Below are 22,417 nucleotides of genomic sequence, written 5' to 3' on the forward strand. Positions count from 1 at the left end.
TTTACACTGTGTTATTTGATGCTGTCCTATATTCTATGCAGTCGGATCATCTCCTCCTCATGCGCTCATAGTGTGATGGTGAGACAGCGCTGATTAAATATTTAGATTGAATTTTTATTTAAGATTTGAGTTTGATTTTACAAGAGCTGCATAACAAGTATCACCCAATACAAGCACAAATAACTGCAGATTTAATCTTCGTGATAATGAGGATATTTAAGGTAAAATTAAATGTGTGTGAGGGATTAATGCTTATAATCATTTTTATCACACTTACCTTTTGCAATCTAACTTGAGTTCACTAACTCACCATCGGTGTCGCCAAACTGCTCTGTCTCCAAAATGTCCGTACGCATGGGTCAGAGTTTGCGTGCAGGTGCGCACATTTTTCCGTCAAGTTTGTTTTTATAAATCCCATCTTTTGCGTGGGAAGTGGCGTACGCCTCTTTCAGGGAATGTTTTGTGCGTACGCAAAGGTTATAAATGAGGCCCCAGGTGTTTTACGTTCAATTTCTTAAAAAGGTTTCTTATTATAAATGTGCTGTACATCATTGTAATGTTTTAGCTGTGAATTTGGCTTGTTGAATTAGCGTTATACTATGCACAAAGAGTTCGCCAGTTTGAACGCACATTGCGATCAGAACGACTCGCAAACAAATGACTCCTTTGAACAAATTTGTTTAAACAGAATGTAAGAAATCAGTGAATCATTCAAAGCTCACGTAGGATGTGAATGAGCTTTGCTCATTTAGTAAGACTGGTTAATTATGGGCTGAAACGTTAGTTGAAAAGGATAAAAAGCTTATATAAAATGTTCAACTTTTCTGTTCGGGTCAATACATTTATTTAATGTTTAATATAACTTATTAGTTGTAATTTTCATCAAATTTTTTGAACTTTAATATGTGTCTTGTTAAGCCACGTGCGTTGCACCAACCCTGCATAAGACGCAACATTGTTGGAGAAACTAACTAGCTAGCCATGACTATTGCCTGAAAACCTAATAACTTTGTTGCGCATTCGCCGTTTGAACTAAATTGGTTTAACAGTATATTTGATGATGTCATAGAGGTAGTGCAGTCTACTAATCCATTATCTATAATATCTATATTATCTATAATAAAATTGTAATTAGTTACAATAATGTGTATAATTTAGAGTATATAGCAGATTGTATCTCAGATTCAGTCTTGTGTTAATTATGGGTGTTTTTTAGATAAAACCAATTTAAGTGCTGATTTGAGCTGTATGTGTATGTAACTTCATATGGCAGAACTGCCGCGCTTTAATCACAACTGGCCTGCTATCTGAAATCCGGATCAGTTTTATCTAAAGCAGACCCACGTGTTTGCCCACTGCTTGACTGACAGCTTGTCACTCCTCTATTGTGGTGATACCGAGCACGCTCAGATAGCATCTTTACCATTCGGCCCAGTGACGCTTTGATCCGGAGGGGGCGGGGTTTAACTGACCCCACCCACATCAGGTCACATCGGTTCAAGATTGTAGAGATAGTCCCTGCGTATTTGGTTTTACATTTCTGGAGAGGAGGCGTGGGATCCTAAAGGGGCACGGTGTATTGATTTGAAAATCCTGATTTATATTTTCTATTCCATGTGGACACGTTATTTCAGACTTTTTGTAGACAGAAATCCGACAGTATATATCCATTTTGTGCCAAAGCACATATACTGTCTAGCAAAGATTAAAGCTTTCTCTTTTTGCATAAATACGTATCTGATTGTATTGTTAATATGCAGCTGCTTTTGTGAATTCACCGTACTTGATCCTTGGCTACAAAAAGTATTTGTCATCAGTCTTACAGGGCAGTGTTTATAGCCTCAGATTAAACCAGAGCATATTATCAAATTCATCTCTGATTGAGCTGTAGTGGTCAGGGCCAGTTTTAAATGTGATCACTGGCATAATTGTCCTGGAACAGTTTTTTTGTGTGTGGTGATTTCTGCAACATATTGGACCTTTTCATACAAAGGAGATTCCGAGTTGTTTGCCAGGCACCCAATTCCAAACCCGAGTTATGCCTGGCATTACAACTTTCTAGAAGAGGGCAGAAGATGCCAGGCTTTGATCTCAGTGGTGTAGAATGTTGGAAGCATTTGTGATTTCTTAATGTGGAAATGGCATTAGATCCTTCATATTCATTTTCCACCAGAACTATCAGGCAGAGGATCTGTGGAACTCTTACAGAACCAGCCACATTTCCACTGACCCAAGAGTCAAATGGCTTTGGTACGACATAGCCTGCCCACTAACAAACATTCTTGTTAAAAATGGTCTTTGTTTGTTTTTTTGGTCAGTTGTGCATAAAAAAAATAGTGTTCAAAACATCACTACCTAATCTTAGTGATTATTATTTAGGAACAATCTTGTCTTTACGATTTTGCGAGAATTTTTTTACTTTAACCCACTTAAAAACATTTAAAGGTATCTTTAATTTTAGGTTTCAAACAGAGATGGTGATAGAGAGGCAATGTATAGAACTGGTGCAGTCAGAGTTGGAAACATCTTAAAATGTTATTTTCCCCCAGAATTTTTTTATGTTTGCAAATTTTATAATATCAAAAGTACACATTTCTAGTAATTGTGCAGTTAATTCTCATGTAATTTCAGAAAGTTTTGGAATATTCTTCCTCTCCCCAAATTTGTCCCTACCGAAACACAATAATATATAATTTAATAAAAAGGATTATATTATCCTATTAAGATTTTGTTTAAATCTACCCTTTAAATTTTTTTAATATATATTTTTAAATGTTTTCACAGGTAAATCAATAACAGTTACAATTTTAACAATATTTGAAGTGTAATTCATGAGATTTGTTGTATTTTGAATCCATTTTTTTTTTAAATGCATAAAATTGACTATACTGATTTCAAAGTTAAGGATTTGTTACTTTATAAATTCATTGAACCAAACACTATCTTAACATCTTAGTTGATCATTTAATATATCATTTTTGACAAAACATCCCATGTTTCGGTCGTAACACACACGTTTTCAGTAGTAATGGTAAACAATGGTAATGTTTTGGTAGTGACCACAATATTTAATTGGCACAGTTGAATTAGACTTTCAACATTTTATGTTAATACAAATAACTAACTATGTTGCACATATAGCAGACACACATCTGACAGTAAATATCTAATAGAAAACCTACAGCTCACATACTATATCACTACTAAAACATACTAAAATACTAATGATTTGCATAAATGTACTTTGTCTTTTGCTTTGTTTATTTCCCCAAATTAAGGATTAAGTGTTCCTTTTTGTCACTACCGAAACAATGATACCCAGTGATAGGTTTCAATCGTGACTGTTTTGGTAGTGACAATTTATGAATGTAGCTCAAAGATGCTAATCAGCACATCGTTAGCATGCACAGTTCTGAACAGATTTATGGAATAACGCCCAAAAAAGTTTGCTTAATTGCAGAAAAAAGAGTTTTGGTAATGACTTTCCTTAAAGTTAGACACAGATTTTCAGACCTTTTTGAACACATTTACTTCAAAATGATAAGACCGATTTACTCACCAAGAGGGACACAGTAATGATTCTTGATCAAAAGTGTGGGGGTGTGGCTCAAATCAGTCTAAGCCAATGGACTAAAACATACACTGTTTCGGTAGTGACATGAAAATGCAGGACACATTTTTGTAGTTTAATCATTTAAAATATATATTTTTCTTGAACTTAACTTTTTTTTAAATATCAAAAAGGTATTTTTTAAAACAACAATGGTAAAAAATGCAAAAATGATTTTAATATCATGATATAATATCAATATTGAAATTGAAATGACCCAATAAATGATGATTTTACATATTTAAAGCTTACTGATATTTTAAATATTATTGTGGCTTCAATAGATAATAGAGGAATCTTAGTAATTCTTAGTAATCTAAGATTTAAATACTTGAATGCTTTTTAAATGTGTTTTTTTTAATGTGGGACAGCAGTTTGCACGAATTCTGTAGAATAGCCCATAAACAATTATCTACAAATCATTGCATTACAGTGCTTTGAGTGCATCCATTGTGAACAGTTCATTAAAGTTTCTATGTTTAACTTTGTATGGTTATAATATTTTACTTTCTGGCCGATATTATTTCTGGTTTGAGACCAGAATCTCGAAAGTGCCTGCACAGAGTAAAGTCTTCTAGTCAGAACCACATTTGCTTTGATAGAAACACATAGAACATAGGGTTGAGCATCATGTCTATACACAAAAGCTATCAGATCTGTTGTAAATACCTGGTATTATGTAATCTAGTGCAGTAGACTCTGTACTCTACAGTAGAACATCAGACAATAGGTCTAGAACAGGGGTATTCAATTAAAGTTCCAAGAGGTCCGGTCTTTATATTTTCTTCCAAACGAATGTCCGGACAATGTTTTTTGAAAATATATATATTTTTAATCAGTTTAGCCCACTTGGATATATATAAATAAAAGATATGATATATATATTTTGATATCCACAGTATGTATATATGTATGTACTGTAGGCTCTGTGGCTTTAGGGGAATGCCCTCTTAATAGAAGTCTGATAATTAATATTTGTAAATAAAAAACTACTGACAACATACAAACAACAAATGTAATGTAACAATTAAAATGCTCTCATCATAAACAGAAAACAAAGTTACTTACTAAATAATCCTTTCCATGCCATTCATACCAGAACTACTTCTATCTTTAAATAATTTCCCAATTAGGATGTTGTTCATTATAAAATGTGACCCTGCTTGTGAAAACCCAGCAAAAGTATTTTTACTGTTTTCTACATAAAATCAACAACAATATATTCAATATTGACTGAATAATGCTATTTTAAAGATTGAACTCTTAGTGAAATGAATGCTTGAAATTAATCTTTGATGCTTGTTATCTCAAAATTAATTTGATGAGGAGACTTTAGCCTGGGTTACTAATGTTTACATGCTGATCAATAATGCTAATGCTAAATGTAGATAAAAGTGTTATGGTTCATAAAATATCACAAATCTGGTCGAAAGGTTGGAGACATATAGCAGACAGTAAACTGATTGACAGATACACATACTTTAAAATTGCTGCATTTTGTTTACCGTTGTGTGTCCATTTACCTGCTCTGCGTGTCTGCGCTTCTGTTGTTAAAATAAACAAGTGTCTGCTGCTCTTCTTGTGGCGCGTCTTTGGCGGGAGAGAAGCAGCGCGCGCGGAGTGGAAAGGGTTCAAATGAAGCGCGTTTGGCGCTAGATAAAGATATTAGAGGATATAGCGGCAAAAGATCAATTGCATAAATGTTCCTGAGAGCGCGTGTGATGTCATTCTCCGTTGTGTAGACGCGCGGCTCAATTTAAACAACTGAAATAGTCAAATGTTTTAAATGGCTATGTCTCGCGGTCTGGATGAAACGAAGGAAAGGTCCGGACCGGTCCGCGGACCACCAGTTGAGGATGACTGCTCTAGAATATGAGACACAAAATGTTTCCTTATGGAATAATTATTTATCTATTTATATTTATATATTATTTATTTAATAATTATCATATTCTGTCAGCTGTTTTCTAAAAGTCTGATGTTTGATGATGTGTGTTTGTGTGTTCAGGTGAACGGCCGTATCAGTGTCCATACTGTGACAAAGCCTTCAGCAAGAACGACGGTCTTAAGATGCATATACGCACACACACACGGGTAAGACCACTCACGGACGCACACATACATACTCACAAAACTGTCTTTGTTCGATTTAATATCCCCATGACATCTGTTTGTGTGTTTTTATGTGAATGTGTGGTTGCTCTTGTCTTGTGTGTGTGTGTGTGTGTGTGTGTGTGTGTGCGTTCATGTTTGTATATCCCAGTGGGGACCTAAACCTGAATACACACCAACACATGGGGACTCGTGTCACCGTGGGGACCAAAATTGAGGTCCCCAGGGGCAAAAAAGCTAATAAATTGTACAGAACAATATTTTTTACAAATCTAAAAATGCAAAAAGTGTTCTATGATCTTTAGGTTTAGGGATAGGGTTAGGGATAGGGGATAGAATATACAGTTTGTACAGTATAAAAACATTACGCCTATGGACTGTCCCCACGGGGATAGTCAACCAAAGCCTGTGCGTGTGTGTGTGTGTGTGTGTGCGTGTGTGTGTCCAGCTGTGTTTCAATGCTGGTACAGAAACATGTGATCAAATTATACCACACCTTTAACAAAAATGAGTTAAAAGGGGTGGCTAACCCAAAATGAGTTAAAATTCACTTGTTGCTGTAAAGTTGTATGGCTTTCTTCGATTTGTGGGATACTGTCATGTTTGGGAATGACTGAATGTTGGTGATTGAGGCTGTATGTCCCTAACATTTTGCCTTTTGTGTATCATGGAAAAAAGCAAGTGAGATGGGTTTGGAATAAAGCTCCATGAAAGTCCCACCGACTTCCTCCGAGATGTGTCCATCATTCCCAGAGGTTCGGAATACTACCAGTAGGGCCATTAACTCAGCTGGGAATTGAGTCTGTGGGCCTGTTAAAAGTCACCCACTAACAGACACGTTCACACGCACAAACTTTCTCCATCGACCATGTAAAGCCCAACAACTAAAATCAGTGGGAGAAATTAGCAAGTTGGTCCTTTTAGGTGCTGCATTCAGTGAGATTCTTACATCACTTTTAAAGGGATAGTTCACCCCCCCAAAAAAAATCATTTTCTCGCCTTCGAGTTGTTCCAAATCTGTATGAATTTCTTTGTTCTGATGAACACAGAGAAAGATATTTGGACGAATGCTTATAACCAAGCAGTTCCTGGACCCCATTGACTACAAAGAAATATATGCAGGTTTGGAACTAGAGAGTGAGTAATTCATGACGGAATTTCATTTTTGGGTGAACTGTCCTTTTAAGCCTCTATAAATGGACGTTAATCTGCTTGCCATATTTTTGATGATGGATGACATGGGTGTTTGTTGTGACATCATATCCTGAATGAACCATATCACTTTTGCCATCTTTAACCCAGATATTTAGAATAGCGGCGTCTCTCAGTTTCATAGCGCAGACCTAGTGGCAACATCAGCGTTAATCCAAGAAAACTTCAGAAAGCAGAACAGATGCAGCACATCATTAGAGCTCTTTGCCAAATATGGACCATGATCCAGTAATACTTAACCATAACATATGAGCTGTGAACTGACACACAACAGAGAGCAGAACAAGGCTATTATGATATCATAATGCAAACTGAATGAACGACTCTGATGGTGTAATGAGAACAAACATGAACTGTGCTAATCCATATTATACTATTGAACTGTATTTTTGGGCCACAAAAAAAAAGAAATTAAATTCATTGTAGGATGCCCCATTCCTTCTGCTGCATCCTACAAAGTCTCAAAGTCTGAATCCTGCTAGATGAAGAATTGCAGCGCTACATAAGTGTGGGCATTGTGCCTAAATAATGCATTTGGTCCTAAAACAACACAGACAAAGTGACAAAGCTTCATTCTTTGTGTATTTCCCCTACTGAATATTTCACGTGGTTTCCATGTGCATAGTGATTTGCTGTAAATCATGTTGTTTAGTTCCCTTTCTGTCGGTCTCTCGACGTTGTGTCGAACCGACAGATGGGGTTCGCTCTTCCTATCGCTTCCGACAATTTTAGAAAAGGCCAATGAAATTGGCGAGTGAAATTTGCGTGCCGGACTCCGCCCCCGGATATCCGGGTATAAAAGGGAGACGGCATGCTGCATTCATTCACCTTTTGTTCTTCGGAGCCTTCACACTGGATCGACTTCGAGACTTCAAACTCTACACCGAATTACTGCTGGAATCTTACGACGTGGTGCAGCGGACTGTCCCTTCCTGGGGCGACTTCCCCTGGGCGTCTCGGCAGTGCCAGAAGTGTTTGATTTTTTTTCTCTAAAAGAGCTAATTTCTCCAGCGTGGCATGTCCTGCTGTTCTCGTGGGTGCAACACACTCATCGAGGAGGGGGACGGACATGATGTCTGCTTCCAGCACGCTGCGCCAGACGTTGTGGATACGTCCTGCCCGCACTGCGGGCGGTTGACGATTCAGACGTTGCGTTCACGGGTGGCTGTGTTCCCACGGGACTCAGCCACCACCTCGTCTGCTTCCCGTTTTGTGACAGCAGGGCTACGGCCCTGCCGTCTGCTACGGCGAGGAGCGAGGGTGATATGAGGTTTACTGTGAGCGTTAATCCGTCGCTCATCTGACCGTTCCCCAGGAGACGGTCCCACTGTCTTGTTCCTCAACCACGTATTCAGAAACGGTGCGTGATGATGAGATGTCCCTTGCAGCATCGGAGGGTGACTTACTGGCATCTGATTCCGACAATTCCTCGGAGCTCCCTCCCTTGGGGGGTCGAGCCCAGGAAGATGCGGACTTCGAAATGTCAGCCATGCTTTCCCGGGCCGCCGTGAGCGTTGGGCTGCAGTGCCCGCACTGCCTCTCCCAGCGCTCGCGGCTGGATACATGGTGCCTCGGGTTTGAGCGCGGCTCCAAGCCACACCCGCCCCCCAGTGCCGCGTTTACCAGAAGTGCATGAGGAACTTAGTAAGGCCTGGAACGCCCCCTTTTCAGCGCGTCCACATCCAACAAGTTCTGTCGCCCTCTCTTCCCTCGAGGGTGAGGCAGTTAGAGGATACGTCAATCTCCCCCAGGTGGACTGTGCCATCGCGGTGCACTTGTGCCCGCAGACGGCGGCCACCTGGGGGGGCTCGGCCTAGACTCCCGTCCGGAACATGTAGGGTTTCGGCATCTCTGGTGTCGAGAGCTTACATTGCTGTGGGCCAAGCTGCCTCCTCTCTCCACGCTATGGCCATCCTGAGGCCAGGGCGTTGAGAGAGCTCCATGAGGGTAAGACCGACTCAGCGCTTATGCAGGAACTCCGCGCCGCCACCGACCTCGTGGGCCCTGGGTCGGGCGATGTCCACACTTGTGGTCCATGAGAGACACCTCTGGCCAAACCTTGCACAGGTGAAGACCATGCGGGTGTCTCCACTATTCCTCCCCATGGTAGGTAGTGGTCTTTGTAGCGTTTGTAGGGGAATAACGCTTACCCAGTGGCCCTTATGGTGCCGGGCCGGTGGCAGGGGCTTCCCATCTTTCAAGGAAAGCTCTGGGACCCCCTACCTCTCCACTGGATGGTTACAATTTCGCGCTAGCGCTCACGTCTGACACGCCCAGGCCAGTCAGCGTCGCTCCTCTAGAGATTGTAATGCAGCACAGCGCCGTAGCGTTTTCCATAGGAACCCCATCTGTCGGTTCAACACAACGTCGAGAGATCGACAGAAAGGGAACGTCTTGGTTACAGATGTAACCTCAGTTCCCTGATGGAGGGAACGAGACGTTGTGTCCCTCATGCCACAACGCGTGCCGCTGCTGCAGCAGTCGAGAGAGGTCTCAGGCTCCTCAGCCCAAAGGTGAATGAATGCAGCATGCCGTCTCTCTTTTATACCCAGATATCCGGGGGCGGAGTCCGGCATGCAAATTTCATTCGCCAATTTCATTGGCCTTTTCTAAAATAGTCGGAAGCGATCTGTCGGTTCGACACAACATCTCGTTCACTCCATCAGGGAACTGAGGTTACATCCGTAACCAAGACGTTTCATGACCAAATACTGGAACTGAATGAATCAAGGCATTTGACTCAGTCATTGACTTCAAAGAAAGAGACAAGCCCCCAAGACGCCCTAACAAAAGAAGTCAACTTTAGCAGATAGTCAAGATATTGATTTTATTAATGCCTATATCTTGGAAATAAAATAATGAATAAAAAAATGCATGATTGTGGAACATAAGCAGTGAACGGTTTACAGGATTGTGGGATATTACAGGCAGTGAAAAGTTTAATTTATCCTGACTATATAACCAGATGAAGGCACATCGGATTTGTACACGCTTTGATGTCTTCATACCTCTTCATACTGCCTGAGAACATCTTTCAGGTTTCATACTACCAGATTTACAGTCATTATGGAATGACTCACAAAGCTGCAAAGAATTATGGGCCATCCACTCTCGTCCATCTGTGCTAATGTGTGTCATAGTCCGTGACTCTTGACCTGTACATATTTTTGTGAGGGTCATGTTGCTGACAGTCCCAGCTGAAGGTTTTTACTGCTGATGGAGGCTAACGTCTACATACTGGACATATCATGCTCTATAAATGCCAAGACTCTCATCTTACGCTGTATACTTTTCTCTCTCAAACACGCACACGCGTCCAAGCTGGCCCGGGCCCATGTTCGTTACGTTTCTCTGTAAAACACACACTTGATCCCTCTGCACCTTGCCTATCTTGTGTGTGTGCAGCCACACCTTGCCCTGCTCCGTTTCCCAGGATCCTCTCTTCCTGTGTCCACCCATTCCCATGACAGCTGGAATTGAAAGTATTAGCATGGTCTTGGCTATCAACGTATGCTTGTTTAACACTCTGCTCAAGACACAGACACTTTATCTGCCTACAGACCCACTCACATAACACTCCTCACATAACGTTTCTGTCAGGACCACTACTGTCAAAAATTTAAACAATAGCAATATTTAAGGTTGGTGGAATGAAAGCCTTGGACAAACAGAGCAGGAGTGCAGCAATAATAATATCCCCCCCACATGGGGAACCAGAACAATTTTCAAAACAGGGATATACATCCTTTGCTCAATAGTGATATGCAAAATTAGTATACTAAAAGGACATAATCTAAAAGAGGATCTATACCTGTCAGAATGGAAAATGAATAAAAATCAGGATGCGTACAGGATGAAATTAAAGGATACCTAATAGAGTGCTTTTCCACCATTGCGCCTAATTGTTCTTGTTGCCAAATCATTCCACTCCATGCCGATCCATGCCAGCCGGTACGTAAATGGTTTCATTTTCCACCGCCGGGCTGATAACGGAAATTTTTAGAATGTAAACACGAACACGTCACGCGCTGCCTTGGTAACACAAGAGACTGAGCTATAACGCCTCTGCCGGCATTCATTAGAACGATTCCGAGCTGAGAACAGTTTGTAATCGTGTCGTGTCAAACCAGGCTCACGTGGAAACACAACTGTAACCGTTTCAGACTGTGCTTAGAACGGTTCGGCGCGATGATGGAAAAGCGCTCATAGATGCAGTCAAATGACGAGGAGTTGGGGATGGTGGTGGGTTTTTTGAGCGTGGCATGATTAAAACGCTGTAGAGGAAGGCAACTTAAATAGGACACACGCTGCGTCCAAAATCGCCTATTTCCATACTACTGTATATAGTAGGCGAAAAAATGAGTACGAGTCATGAATACGGACGCAGCAACAGTCTAGTAGGTGTTGTTTCACTATTGGTTGACACTGATTAGCTGCACCTGATGACATCAGCTGAGCAAGCTTGACTAACGTGCCTGCCAGAACTGACACTATGGCTGCGTCCAAAATGGCATACTGTGACAGTACGTACTGAATTTGAATAAGTACCTACCTATCGGCCGTCAAAACAGTACGTTCTATATAGTATGAGTGGGAGTAGTATGAATACATTTGGGACATACTGTATCCGCCATGTTTTATGGTCATGTGACCCGTATGCTCTTTGACCTATGACGTAACCTACCAACCTACACGTGAGAGTTGATAAAAACATAATTTAGTCACGAGAAATTAATTTATTGGCACTTACATTAAAAACAGACGTCCGTCTTAAAGTTTTCCGCTATATTTATTTGATTTACTTTTGAAATTTGACCGTTGCTTAGCTCCTGTGGCATCATGGGATAGAGAAGTGTCCATCCGATCCACACTCCCGAATCTCGGCGGAAGTAGTAGACCATCCGGGTATTTCTCGCCTACTGTTTTTTGCATACTGAGGTTTCGGACATACTATTCATGACTCATACTCATTTTCACCTACTATATAGTATGGCAGTAGGCGATTTCGGACACAGCCTATGTGCTTGATGTGTGTGTTTTTAGATTCAATTTGAAGACATTGAGCAACGATTGGGATCACTTTCAAATCGGCTTTTCCAGCTGAATGATAAAACATTGACAGCCAATCAAAATCTATTTGAATTTAAAGGGCTCGCATATGTAAACTGTGAAGGTGCAGCGCACAAGCTTGGAATAAGCACGAGCATAAACAGTCTCAACATTATCTGATGTTATTGATGTGGTTGATAAAATACTGTTGTTATTGTTCTTTTTATGGTTATTGTTCTTGGTGTGATTGACCCTTAATGATATAAATATTATGCATGTTTCTTCTCAAAACTATTGCAGAGCAATAATCATTTACATATTCAACTGTCTTTGAGAAATTGGGTTTGAAAGATTCTAAACAATTATTTGACAGGTTTTATCGATATTCAATTAATTTTCATTTTCTTTTCTTTATAACTGATTACACTCCGTGCACACAGTACACATTTTAATTCACCTGTACTGTTAAAGAAACTTGTGAACTGTGTCAAGAAAACATTTCATTCTGTTTTATTTAAATGCTCTGTTTAGTTGTTTTCGACCATCGTTATTGAATTTTCATACAGACGAGGGGCCATGCATAATTTTGACAAGGAGTTATGGACACATTTTATATAATGGACACTTTAAAATGACAGTCCTTTTTTAAAAATCTAATAGTTATAAAATATTTGTGTGTGAATGTGTGTAATACTGTCCAGGTTTGTTTTACCTAGAAGTGTGTGTCTGTGTTGTAATAGAAGTGTTGTGCATTTTCAGTCTTTTATATAAGCAAATGTATGCATATGTGTTCCACATGTAAAGTGTTCCAGGTGTGTAACACATGAAGGGCCACTTCATTTGTTGTGCATGTGTGTGTGTGTTTGTGTAAACATGCTTGTTGCCTGAAGGATTACTCTGACCCTCTCTGAATATTTTAAGTCTTCATTCTTTTCAGAAAAAATAGAATAACTGCCTGCAGTAACATTTTACTACAACTTTACACTATAGTACTTTCAAGTCCTGAGAAGTTTTTGGATGTTTATTAAGTCATAAGTACAAATGTTTACTAAGACATCAGGGTTAGTCTTATGAACAAACAATACTACATAAGGCTATGTAGCGAGGAAGGCGGGGCGAGATCCGTGGGGCGGGTAAGGCGGGGCGGTCCCCGCATGCCTCACGGGGGAGCTCGGGAGCATAAGAGGACGAGCGACCGGACCATCGAGAGAGAGGACCCGGGCCCGGAAGTTAAGTGGAGTTTGTTTGTGTTTGTTTGGCCGGCAGTCGGCCACGAGGGGCTGCCGGCCTGTTTTATTATTGTTTATTTACTTTCACGGTTAAAAGTTTATTGTTTGAATGATGCCGGTTCCCGCCTCCTTCCTTCCGTTTTATTGAGCTTTGCTACACTACTGCCGACCAAACAAACACAAACAAACTCCACTTAACTTCCGGGCCCGGGTCCTCTCTCTCGATGGTCCGGTCGCTCGTCCTCTTATGCTCCCGAGCTCCCCCGTGAGGCATGCAGGGACCGGCGGTCGCACAGCTGACACTCGTTGCCACTTACGCCACCGGCCCCGCCTTACCCGCCCCATGGCTCTCGCCCCGCCTTCCTCGCTATAGGCTATGTTCACACTTGACTTCTTTTTTGAAGGCTGCTAGCGTCTTTTGAAGTTGAAAAAAAAACACCCTACGTCAAGCTCCTTTTTCACAGCTAACCAATCAATGACAAGCGAGTAGCGAGACCTATCGTTTCCATAACAACATGAGAGATTGGTCAAGCAGGATCAAGCTTGAAAAAATTAAATGGTGGCTGAAACGCCGGCTGGAGTATAGTTTTGTATAAACTTAAGTTTAATTTTAACTTTTAATAGCTTTTGATTGCATTTCTAGCGAGAAATTTGTATTGTAGTTTGTAAATATGTTATTGCATAGTCGCTCTCTGTTTATAAGTTAAATAGAATTCTCTTACGCTGCCTATGAAGCCTGTCTGGATCTGTTTCACATGGCTGCCAGCTTTTTTTACTAAATAGCACCCTTGTCAACTTTTTCTTGTCATAAAAGACGTCAGATGTGAACATAGCCGAACTCATCCTGTACAGTTGTACTACAGTATATAACCAATACCTTAAATCAATGTGCTTGAGTAGATGTGTGCTGTTTTTCTCTTTTGTTCAGTTATTAGACAATTCAACTGGTGGACCACATGCCACAATTTCCTAGAAACCACCCTAGCAAGGCCCTAGCAACCACTCAAAACACAATAGTAACCACAAATCATGTGACTTAATGGCAGGATTGCAGATTCTTGTGTGTGTGTGTCTATGGATGTTTATGTCTTATTTTCTCTTATACAGGAAAAGCCGTATAAATGCAGCGAGTGCAACAAGGCCTTCAGTCAGAAACGCGGCTTGGATGAACACATGCGTACACACACCGGAGAGAAGCCTTTCCAGTGCGACGTAAGTTAAAAACACAGATACACACTAAACCGTCCACTGCTATAACAAATACATAATAATCACACACTGCAGGCTCAACCCACTGGAAGAGCAGAGCTGGTGGATTGTGGGTAGTGTGTGACGTTCGGTGGGTTTTGTCTTAGATCATTGACAGAACTAAAGCCGGTTTTGAGTTTAACCCTCATAATCAGCACCATGACGCACATCAGACCACAAACTAAAACACTTTGACTGATACACGGCACATAAACTAGCGCACACTCATGCTCTGTGTGTGTTTGTGAGAGGGTGTTACTGTGGCGTCAAAGCCGCAGTGGAAGGACTTCCTGCCAGGCAGACACAAGGATGAAACCGCCCTGCACAAACTGACCCATCTCTGACCTTACGGCGTCTTAAAACACACACACACATTCAGATCCGACCCGCTCCAGGCCACGCCGTTAAAATGTCATGAACGCCTCCTTATCTTCTCAATGTCCCTGAAAAAGACATTTGTGACCATCTGTGAATACTGCGTCATGTGTGTTAAAGCTGCAGCCCGTAATGTTTGCCTCTCAATCGACATGTCTGTTTGAAACATAAAATTGCTAATTTTTTTATTTAATTTCACAAATTTTCAAATTGTTCAATTCAACTGAGCTACAATACAAAAATGCAACAAAAAAGTACACCGTTAACAGTCAATGCCACCAACCATCAGTTTACACTTTGTCACTTTCTATTTGCCATCCTTTAATCAAATAAAAATCGTTGTAAATCGAAAATAATTTGATGATAAATTAAATGAATTTGTAAGGACTGATGATTTTTCTTGTAGGTAGGTAATATATCATCATAGTCCGAATGTCAGTGTTGAGATTTGTGGAGAGATTCACAGACCCTTTAGCTTAGCGGTGAGAAACGGGCAACAAATACAGATTTGCAGAAATGCAGATTTTCCTCTGTGTCTGCAACACTTTGCCAGCAGTGAACACACTTTGAAGGACTCTTGAGGAACCTAAACACACCCACTCATGCAGAGAAGTCTCTGTGCACACATTTCGCTAAATGAGAAATCTTGTGTATTTATTTCAATGGCAAGCTGCAGGCGTGTCGTTCTTTCGATGGTTTTAAAGACCGTAAAAGAACAAAATTGGCTGTTTCCTCTGTTTTTATTCTCTCGGCACTAGACGTGACCAGTCTTTTGAGCCTGAAGTGATTTGGGCTGAAATCTGCTGCTCTGAAGATTGTTATTCCCAATGGCTTCCATTGATGGCACATGATTCCGGTAATACTTTCATGCGGAGAATTTTGAAGCAAACAGCGACATGCCAGAAACCATGCGCAATCCAAATTTATTTGAAGCCTTGTTATTGACTCGGGTATTTCACTTTATTTGAAGTGGTTTTTGGGGTCATGTCTTTGTTTCACGGCTCCTGTTGGAGATAAAAGCAAGGAACATTGTGTGACATGCTTGCTGAAGTGTTGTGATGGTAATTTTTAAAATGCTTTTAAATTGATTTTTCTCTAAAGAACTTTCACTGGCTCACATGTTATTATGTGAAGTTACACATCTGTGCAGAAACTGAATAGTCTAATTATGCAAACATGCACCACATTTATAGTGTCTTTTGGCATTTTGGACCTTGGTAACGCTTATATAAACATGGTAATTCATGTTTATATAATAGACGAAGCTGCGAGGCTATAAATATAAAGTTTTACAAATCTTTCTAAATATTGGACTCTACATCACAACTAGAACTATAATGATACAGAAGGCGTTTTTCCAACCGCATAAGTTCAGGAACAAAGTTCCGAAACGAGTAAAGAGGGCTCTCCTATGCAAACTAGATTTTCCCTCAGGCCATTTCCCTGATTTGCACCCATCGGCAAAAGGAACTATTTACTGACGTAAGCCGGTCAACAGTGACGTCATTTATGCGCATGATAAACATTTTCAACGAACAACGATAAACTTTTCGCGTGAGCTTGCGTTTCCCGTCTGGCGCATTCGCATGCATATGAATGGAAGTCAATGGAACAATAAGGAAAGTGTGACCGCTGATGGAGGTTGCTGTGATCGGTGCTGTGTTCGGCCAATCAGCGTTTGCTTACGTCACGGGTCGTTCCTATCCTTCTGGTTTAGATCCTGCCTCGGAGAAGGAGCTAAAGTGTTCCTCCAAAAAAGGTTCTAAAATGCCCAAACTGAAATTATGTCTAGGTCCTGTGGTGCGAACACAACAAAAAGTACTTCCGGCAAATCGTCCCGGAACTATGAAATCGTTCCTGCGGTGCGAAAGCCACTATAGAGTAAAAATGTTGTTCGGATCACTTTCACGGCAATTTTTTTTATAGCTGATGAGTAATATAACTTTGACAGCCAATCAAAATCCATTCAGATTTAAAACGTAAAACTGTAGCCTTTTAGAATAAACATTAGTGTCCGTTAATGTGGATGCTAATATACTGTAGTTATTGTTACAGTTGCCGTTTGTGACATGAAAGGGCTTTTGTGCTCCATTGAAGGAAGTCATACGGGTATAGAATGATCTAAAGTTTTTATTTAAATATAAGCACGCAAACATATACTTGTATACAACACACAGCCATATCACACGTGCAGTTCACAGTGAGGGACTAATGGGAAGCTTATGAAGGCGTTAAATGTTCTTCGTGCTGTTTAAATAAAAAATGACATTCATTTTATAGAGAAAGTGATAGCTGCAGTGTCTCTCTCCCATACACTGTATCTCTTCATGGAGATAAAGAATATAGAATTTTCCTGGGGAGATAAACTTGATTTATCATGCAAAATGGATTTGTGGGCCATTGGTGATGCTTATTTGATAGTGTGTAGCGTGGCACTAGGCCACGGCTCTGACTGCAGGATTTAACCGACTTCGATTTACAGCTCGGTTTGGCTGCAGTTCGCTAACACGCTCTTTCCGAGTGTGCGTTTTGTTGGCAGTGTAATTTCCAGTGGTTCTGGCATTGTGTGTGTGTGTGTGTGCGCTCAACGAATAGCATATGGCATTGTAATAGTAAGAAGATTTTATGTGGCTCCCTCCCTGGTTTTTGGAGTTATGTTTTGATTCATTTAGTTATTGGTTGTTTATGTGTCTGTTAAGATGTCTTCAGTATTTGTCTTTACATCCATCCTGCGGTCAGAGTGCACAAGGTCATAATAACACACAAAATTGAAACCAGCGCTGCTTTGATCAAATTCTAATGACAATATAAAAACCGTAAGCTTTTTATGGGTTATGCAACGCATGCACCTCTGATGGGTACTTGACAGATTTCTTCTTTACGTTTTGAACAGAGGTCAAGGCAGCAGAGATAGGGTGTCGCCTGATGATTTCCAACTAGGTTTCCCAAACCTTTTCTTTCATTTAAGCCAAAAAAAGTCCTGGCCCAAAATCAACGCCATTGGTTGAGCCAGAGTCTTGAAAGCGCAACAGTACCACAGGAAGTCAGTTGTCTCTGCACATTGAATAGAAGAAAGTATGCCGTAAATCATGAATCATTGTTTGTGTATTAACAGGTGTGTGACCTGTCCTTCAGTCTGAAGAAGATGTTGATCAGACACAAGCTGACCCATAACCCAAACCGACCTATGGCTGAATGTTCACTGTGCCACAAGAAGTTCACGCGGAACGACTACCTCAAAGTCCATATGGAGAACGTACACGGAGAGACAGAGGGATAGACAATCATTCACTGAAAAATATTTGTCATATACCGTACCAAGGATTCACACAGAGTACATTCCATGGTTAAGTGTGGTTTATTGAGCAGTTACTGATAGTTAAAGCTTTATTGTGTAGAGAATTCACAACAAGCTACTGTTTTAGCATCAAATCAGTTTCATCACCAGCATGGAAATGTGCAATTGTAAAATTATGATGTCTACTATTTCTATATATGCGTTTGTTCTTTTTGTATGTGAGTTTCAATTCAACATTTGTCTCAACTGTTTGGAGATGTTGCGTGACCAAAGAAATATCCTGCCAGTTTTCCACTTTTTTATGTTTGTTGGTTTTAAATGTTGTTTGCATTTAAGTGCATGATTCCATATTTATCATGTTATATTTGCAGTATTACTTAGGGTTTACATGAGGTTTTTGTTTTATAGTCAGATTAACATCTTGCGGTTTTAATTTGAGAAGTGCTTTGTTTTTCTTTAGATGAATGACGGTAATGTGGTCAGTCTGGTTTTTTATATATTGCCGTTCTCTCTGGTGTTCAAAGGGCTGTCCGTCTTCCCAGATCACAATTTACTAAACAATTGGATCTTGCTAAACTGGTGTCGGAGGAATCCAATGTGATTTGATACACGATTGGACATGCTGTCTTGATAGTTGTTCTTGAAGCCGGTTTCTAAAGCACTGTGAAAGTGGTCATAAAAGTATACTCATTATGTTTGAGATCTACAGCAAAAATGGACAATTTCTGAAATCGATCTCTGATCCATATGCAAGAGGCAGTATTACAATAAAGCTTAAAGAGTAAATATTGTGTAATTTTTAAGGTCCTACTATGGTTTATGGAGTGTCCAAGAACTAGTTTACGTACATACACGGTGTAAAAACACTTTCATTTTCTAATAATAGGCCGTTGTATTAGAGATCTGATCTGATTGGTCAGATGGTCTAGTCTGCTGTGATTGGTCTACCACGCGCAGTGTTGCAAATGGAACGGTGGCGGGTATTACACGGAGTGAAACAAATCCGACCCGGAACTGAAATTAGAACGACTCGTTCGCGTGATTCAGAGTTGACTCCTTTTTCCCCGAGCCAATAGCTTTGTTATTCACTTTCGGCTTTACAACTTGGCAGACTGCTTACATTCACACACAGCATGAAATGTCATTTTAAGGACATCGTAATAGTTACTCTTTTAATGACGTCAATAAAAGTATGATGTTGAAGCTCATATAGACATATTGAGCTGAGCTGCTTATTTGGGTAATACAGGTTTAAGTCCGACAAGTGACTGATTCCGTTGCTCATCTCTTTCTAAACATTCCCTGTCATTTCGTACTGTCTTTGTCTCTGGCAAAAGACCAAAAATAAACAAAACAATATATAAATACAGATTATGACTCATTTAGTCGTGTTATTTTATGGTGTGCACAATAACGCTATTGATGAAACACAGACTTGCTTTCATTACACACAAAGCGACGTGTTCAGTTTAATACAATTTGCACAAGAATGTCAAAACATGAATGAGACTCAATGTGGTTCACCCAAGAAGAACATGTTCCTAGATCAACATTGATTATTGTGTCATTTTAACCAAGTACAGCACTAAATCCCAGATGGCCCTTATTGGTACGAATGTTGTTCCAGGACCTCATACTACTCTTAAAATCAAAGAGCTCTTGTTGGGTGGAAAAACAAAAGAATCTGCCTATGTTTACTGCATTGTAGAGTTTCCAACCATTTCTCTTCATGCTGAAGTTTACAATAATCTGTTCTGTGATTATTAACTGCTAAATAATAGTATTGAATTTGATATGTTCAGCCGAACAATTTAGACCGAATTATATTCTCAAATGCCCAAATGGTTCGATTTGTATTATATTTGTGAAGCAGAAACTGAATTTCCTCATGCAAGTGCTGTTCCTACTACCATATCCCATCTTTTGTGTTAATATGACCTCCTCAAAGAAGTGGGAGTGAATTCTTGTTGGATTAAAAGTGTCGAGTTCAATGTTTTATCTTTTAAAAGATAAATATATATATTAAAGGACTAAGCATGATTCACAGCTGTGGACTGTGTCTTTTCAAATTAGAGCATCTTGCTGGCTCATGTCAAAATAACTTCAGTACATTAAACATGACTAACAAGAGAAGCAATCATGCCATTGGTTCAATGATTAATCTTTCCTCCTCCAGACCTTCTTGACAAATCTACATGCCAGTAAACTGTCTCATGATGGTGGACTTTGGGATCTTGGCAGTCTGAGCTGGCAGCTGTTATCTCGTCTTATGTTCTAGAGGTGACATGAGGTTACGTGGGTCTATTTTTCAGTAGAAACATAAGCAGGTGACTTGTACTTAAAGAGACAGTTCACCTAAAAACGAAATTTCAAACCTTTTCTTCTGAGGAACACAAAAGAAGATATTTTGAACAACGTTAGTAACTACATACAATTTTCCCTCGTTGACTTCTATTGTATGGACAATTAATACATTTCTCAAAGTATCTTCTTTTGTTCTCTAGAGTTAACTCATATAAAGGTTTTGAACAACATGGGGGTGAATAAATGATCATATTTGGTTGAAATATCCATTTAAGTACAAGTCTGTACTGGAATAAAATCGAAGAGATCTCAATGTGATTTTTCTTTCAAATGTAAATGTCCCAGCGTGCTTCCATGAGGAATAACTGTTTTTCTCCACATTGTGCACAAGATATGGTCAACCTATTTTAGAGCTTTGTTTAAGGCAGTTAGTAGAAAATAAAGCAAGTAAAAATCTTCAAAGACACATTTGTGTTTCTTCTGTAATGATTTCTTTTGGCTGGAATGAGAGTCTGAAAAATATAGTCTTTCGATAGCTTGCAGAACTCTTCAGTGTGTCGACTGCTCTCTCGCACCCATTATATATTTCAATACATCCTGTCTTAAATCACACAAAATGGGTTCATACACACGAGTGATTTACTCAGCCCATCCGCATAGCTGTGAGTGGGTGTGTGTATGAGAAAGTTCATGGTGAAGTTTTGAAGGGTTGTGGGGCTTGTGACTTCCTCGGAATCAGTATCTTTAGTTCTGTTTGAGCTCTATCATGTTCCCTCTTTTTATCTCTCCCTGTCTCCATAACGTTTCCAAAATGCCTAAATTCACGCCTCAACCCAGGCTGTATTCTCTTGGGAATAGGAGTTACTGCGGTAACCCCCATGGGCGTGACAGAACATCCCAGATCGTTTTAACCCACGCTGGCAGCTGAACCTGCGGCCAAGACACTTTTCCTTCTTAACACTCTCACACACATTGACCGCAGACTGTAGGAACGTCCTGGATTTTTTCAGTTTATCAGCGGTGATGGAGAACACCCCATGACACACACACGCAGTATAACTTTGCGTTCTGTGTATATATGTGTTTCTAATTTTTCTTTTTTATGAGTTCGCTGGTTTCCTGTAGATGTAGATGTGAGTGTGTATGTGTATGTTGACACTGGTCTCCACCCTGACTGCAGGAGTATCATTAACCTCTCACCGCCCAAACCATCCAATCAGACGGGCCCGCCGTCACCACAGTAACAGGTAGTGTGGGATGCTTTCCTGAGCCTCGGAATGTAAAGTATGGCCGTCCAGATTGAATCCTGTGGGTCTAGAATCTAAGGAAAACTGTGCGTTTAAAGTGTGTTTGTATGGAAAAACCAAGGAGCTGTACTAAGAAGGGAAACCCAGACCCATAACCACAGAGAGGAAGAAAAAGGAGAGCGATAAATCAAGAAGAAACACTTGAAATATAAGAGGATAGCTATTAATTTTTGTTCCGTATTTCACGTTGTCTCATTCTGCTTATTCCTAAATTATGGAGCCCCTAGAGGTTGGATGAAGAATAACTAAAATATTTAAAGGCAATTGGGGCAATTGGCAATACCCTAAACAAATAATAATAATTAGCACCCACATGTAGTGGGTCTCTTTCCTCTGTGGAGCACAAAAGAAGATATTTTGAGAAATGTCCCAGTGGTTTTGTGTCCATACGTCAATAGGGGCAGTGTTGTTTGGTTACCAGCTTTCTTCCAAATTCTTCTTTTATGTTCTGCAGAAGAGAGAAAGTCTGAATAATTGATGAGAGAATTTTTGGGTGAATATCCCTTTAAATGATTCCATCCAGCTGCATGATTCAAGTTGTTAATCTTCCATTATAAAATATAGGCCCGGTTTCACAGACAAGGCTTCAGACTAGTCCCAGACTAAAATGAATGTTTGAACTGTCGTAGCTGAAAATATCTTGCCCTGACATATTTTAAAATAGATCAGTGCC

At 40.1% G+C, this 22,417-nt stretch overlaps 1 protein-coding gene across 1 annotated transcript in view; it reads left to right on the forward strand.

The window, feature by feature from the left end:
* Positions 1–19,019, forward strand: part of prdm5 (PR domain containing 5) — an 86,234-nt gene extending 67,215 nt beyond the window's left edge. The window contains exons 14-16 of the mRNA XM_057319516.1: positions 5,619–5,704; positions 14,320–14,424; positions 17,951–19,019. Coding sequence (XP_057175499.1) covers positions 5,619–5,704; positions 14,320–14,424; positions 17,951–18,115 — 356 coding nt within the window. The 3' untranslated portion in view covers positions 18,116–19,019. The remainder of the gene's footprint in view (positions 1–5,618; positions 5,705–14,319; positions 14,425–17,950) is intronic.
* The last annotated feature ends 3,398 nt before the right edge of the window (positions 19,020–22,417 follow it).

Source organism: Triplophysa rosa, linkage group LG21 (genome assembly GCF_024868665.1).
Source record: "Triplophysa rosa linkage group LG21, Trosa_1v2, whole genome shotgun sequence".
Classification (NCBI taxonomy): domain Eukaryota; kingdom Metazoa; phylum Chordata; class Actinopteri; order Cypriniformes; family Nemacheilidae; genus Triplophysa; species Triplophysa rosa.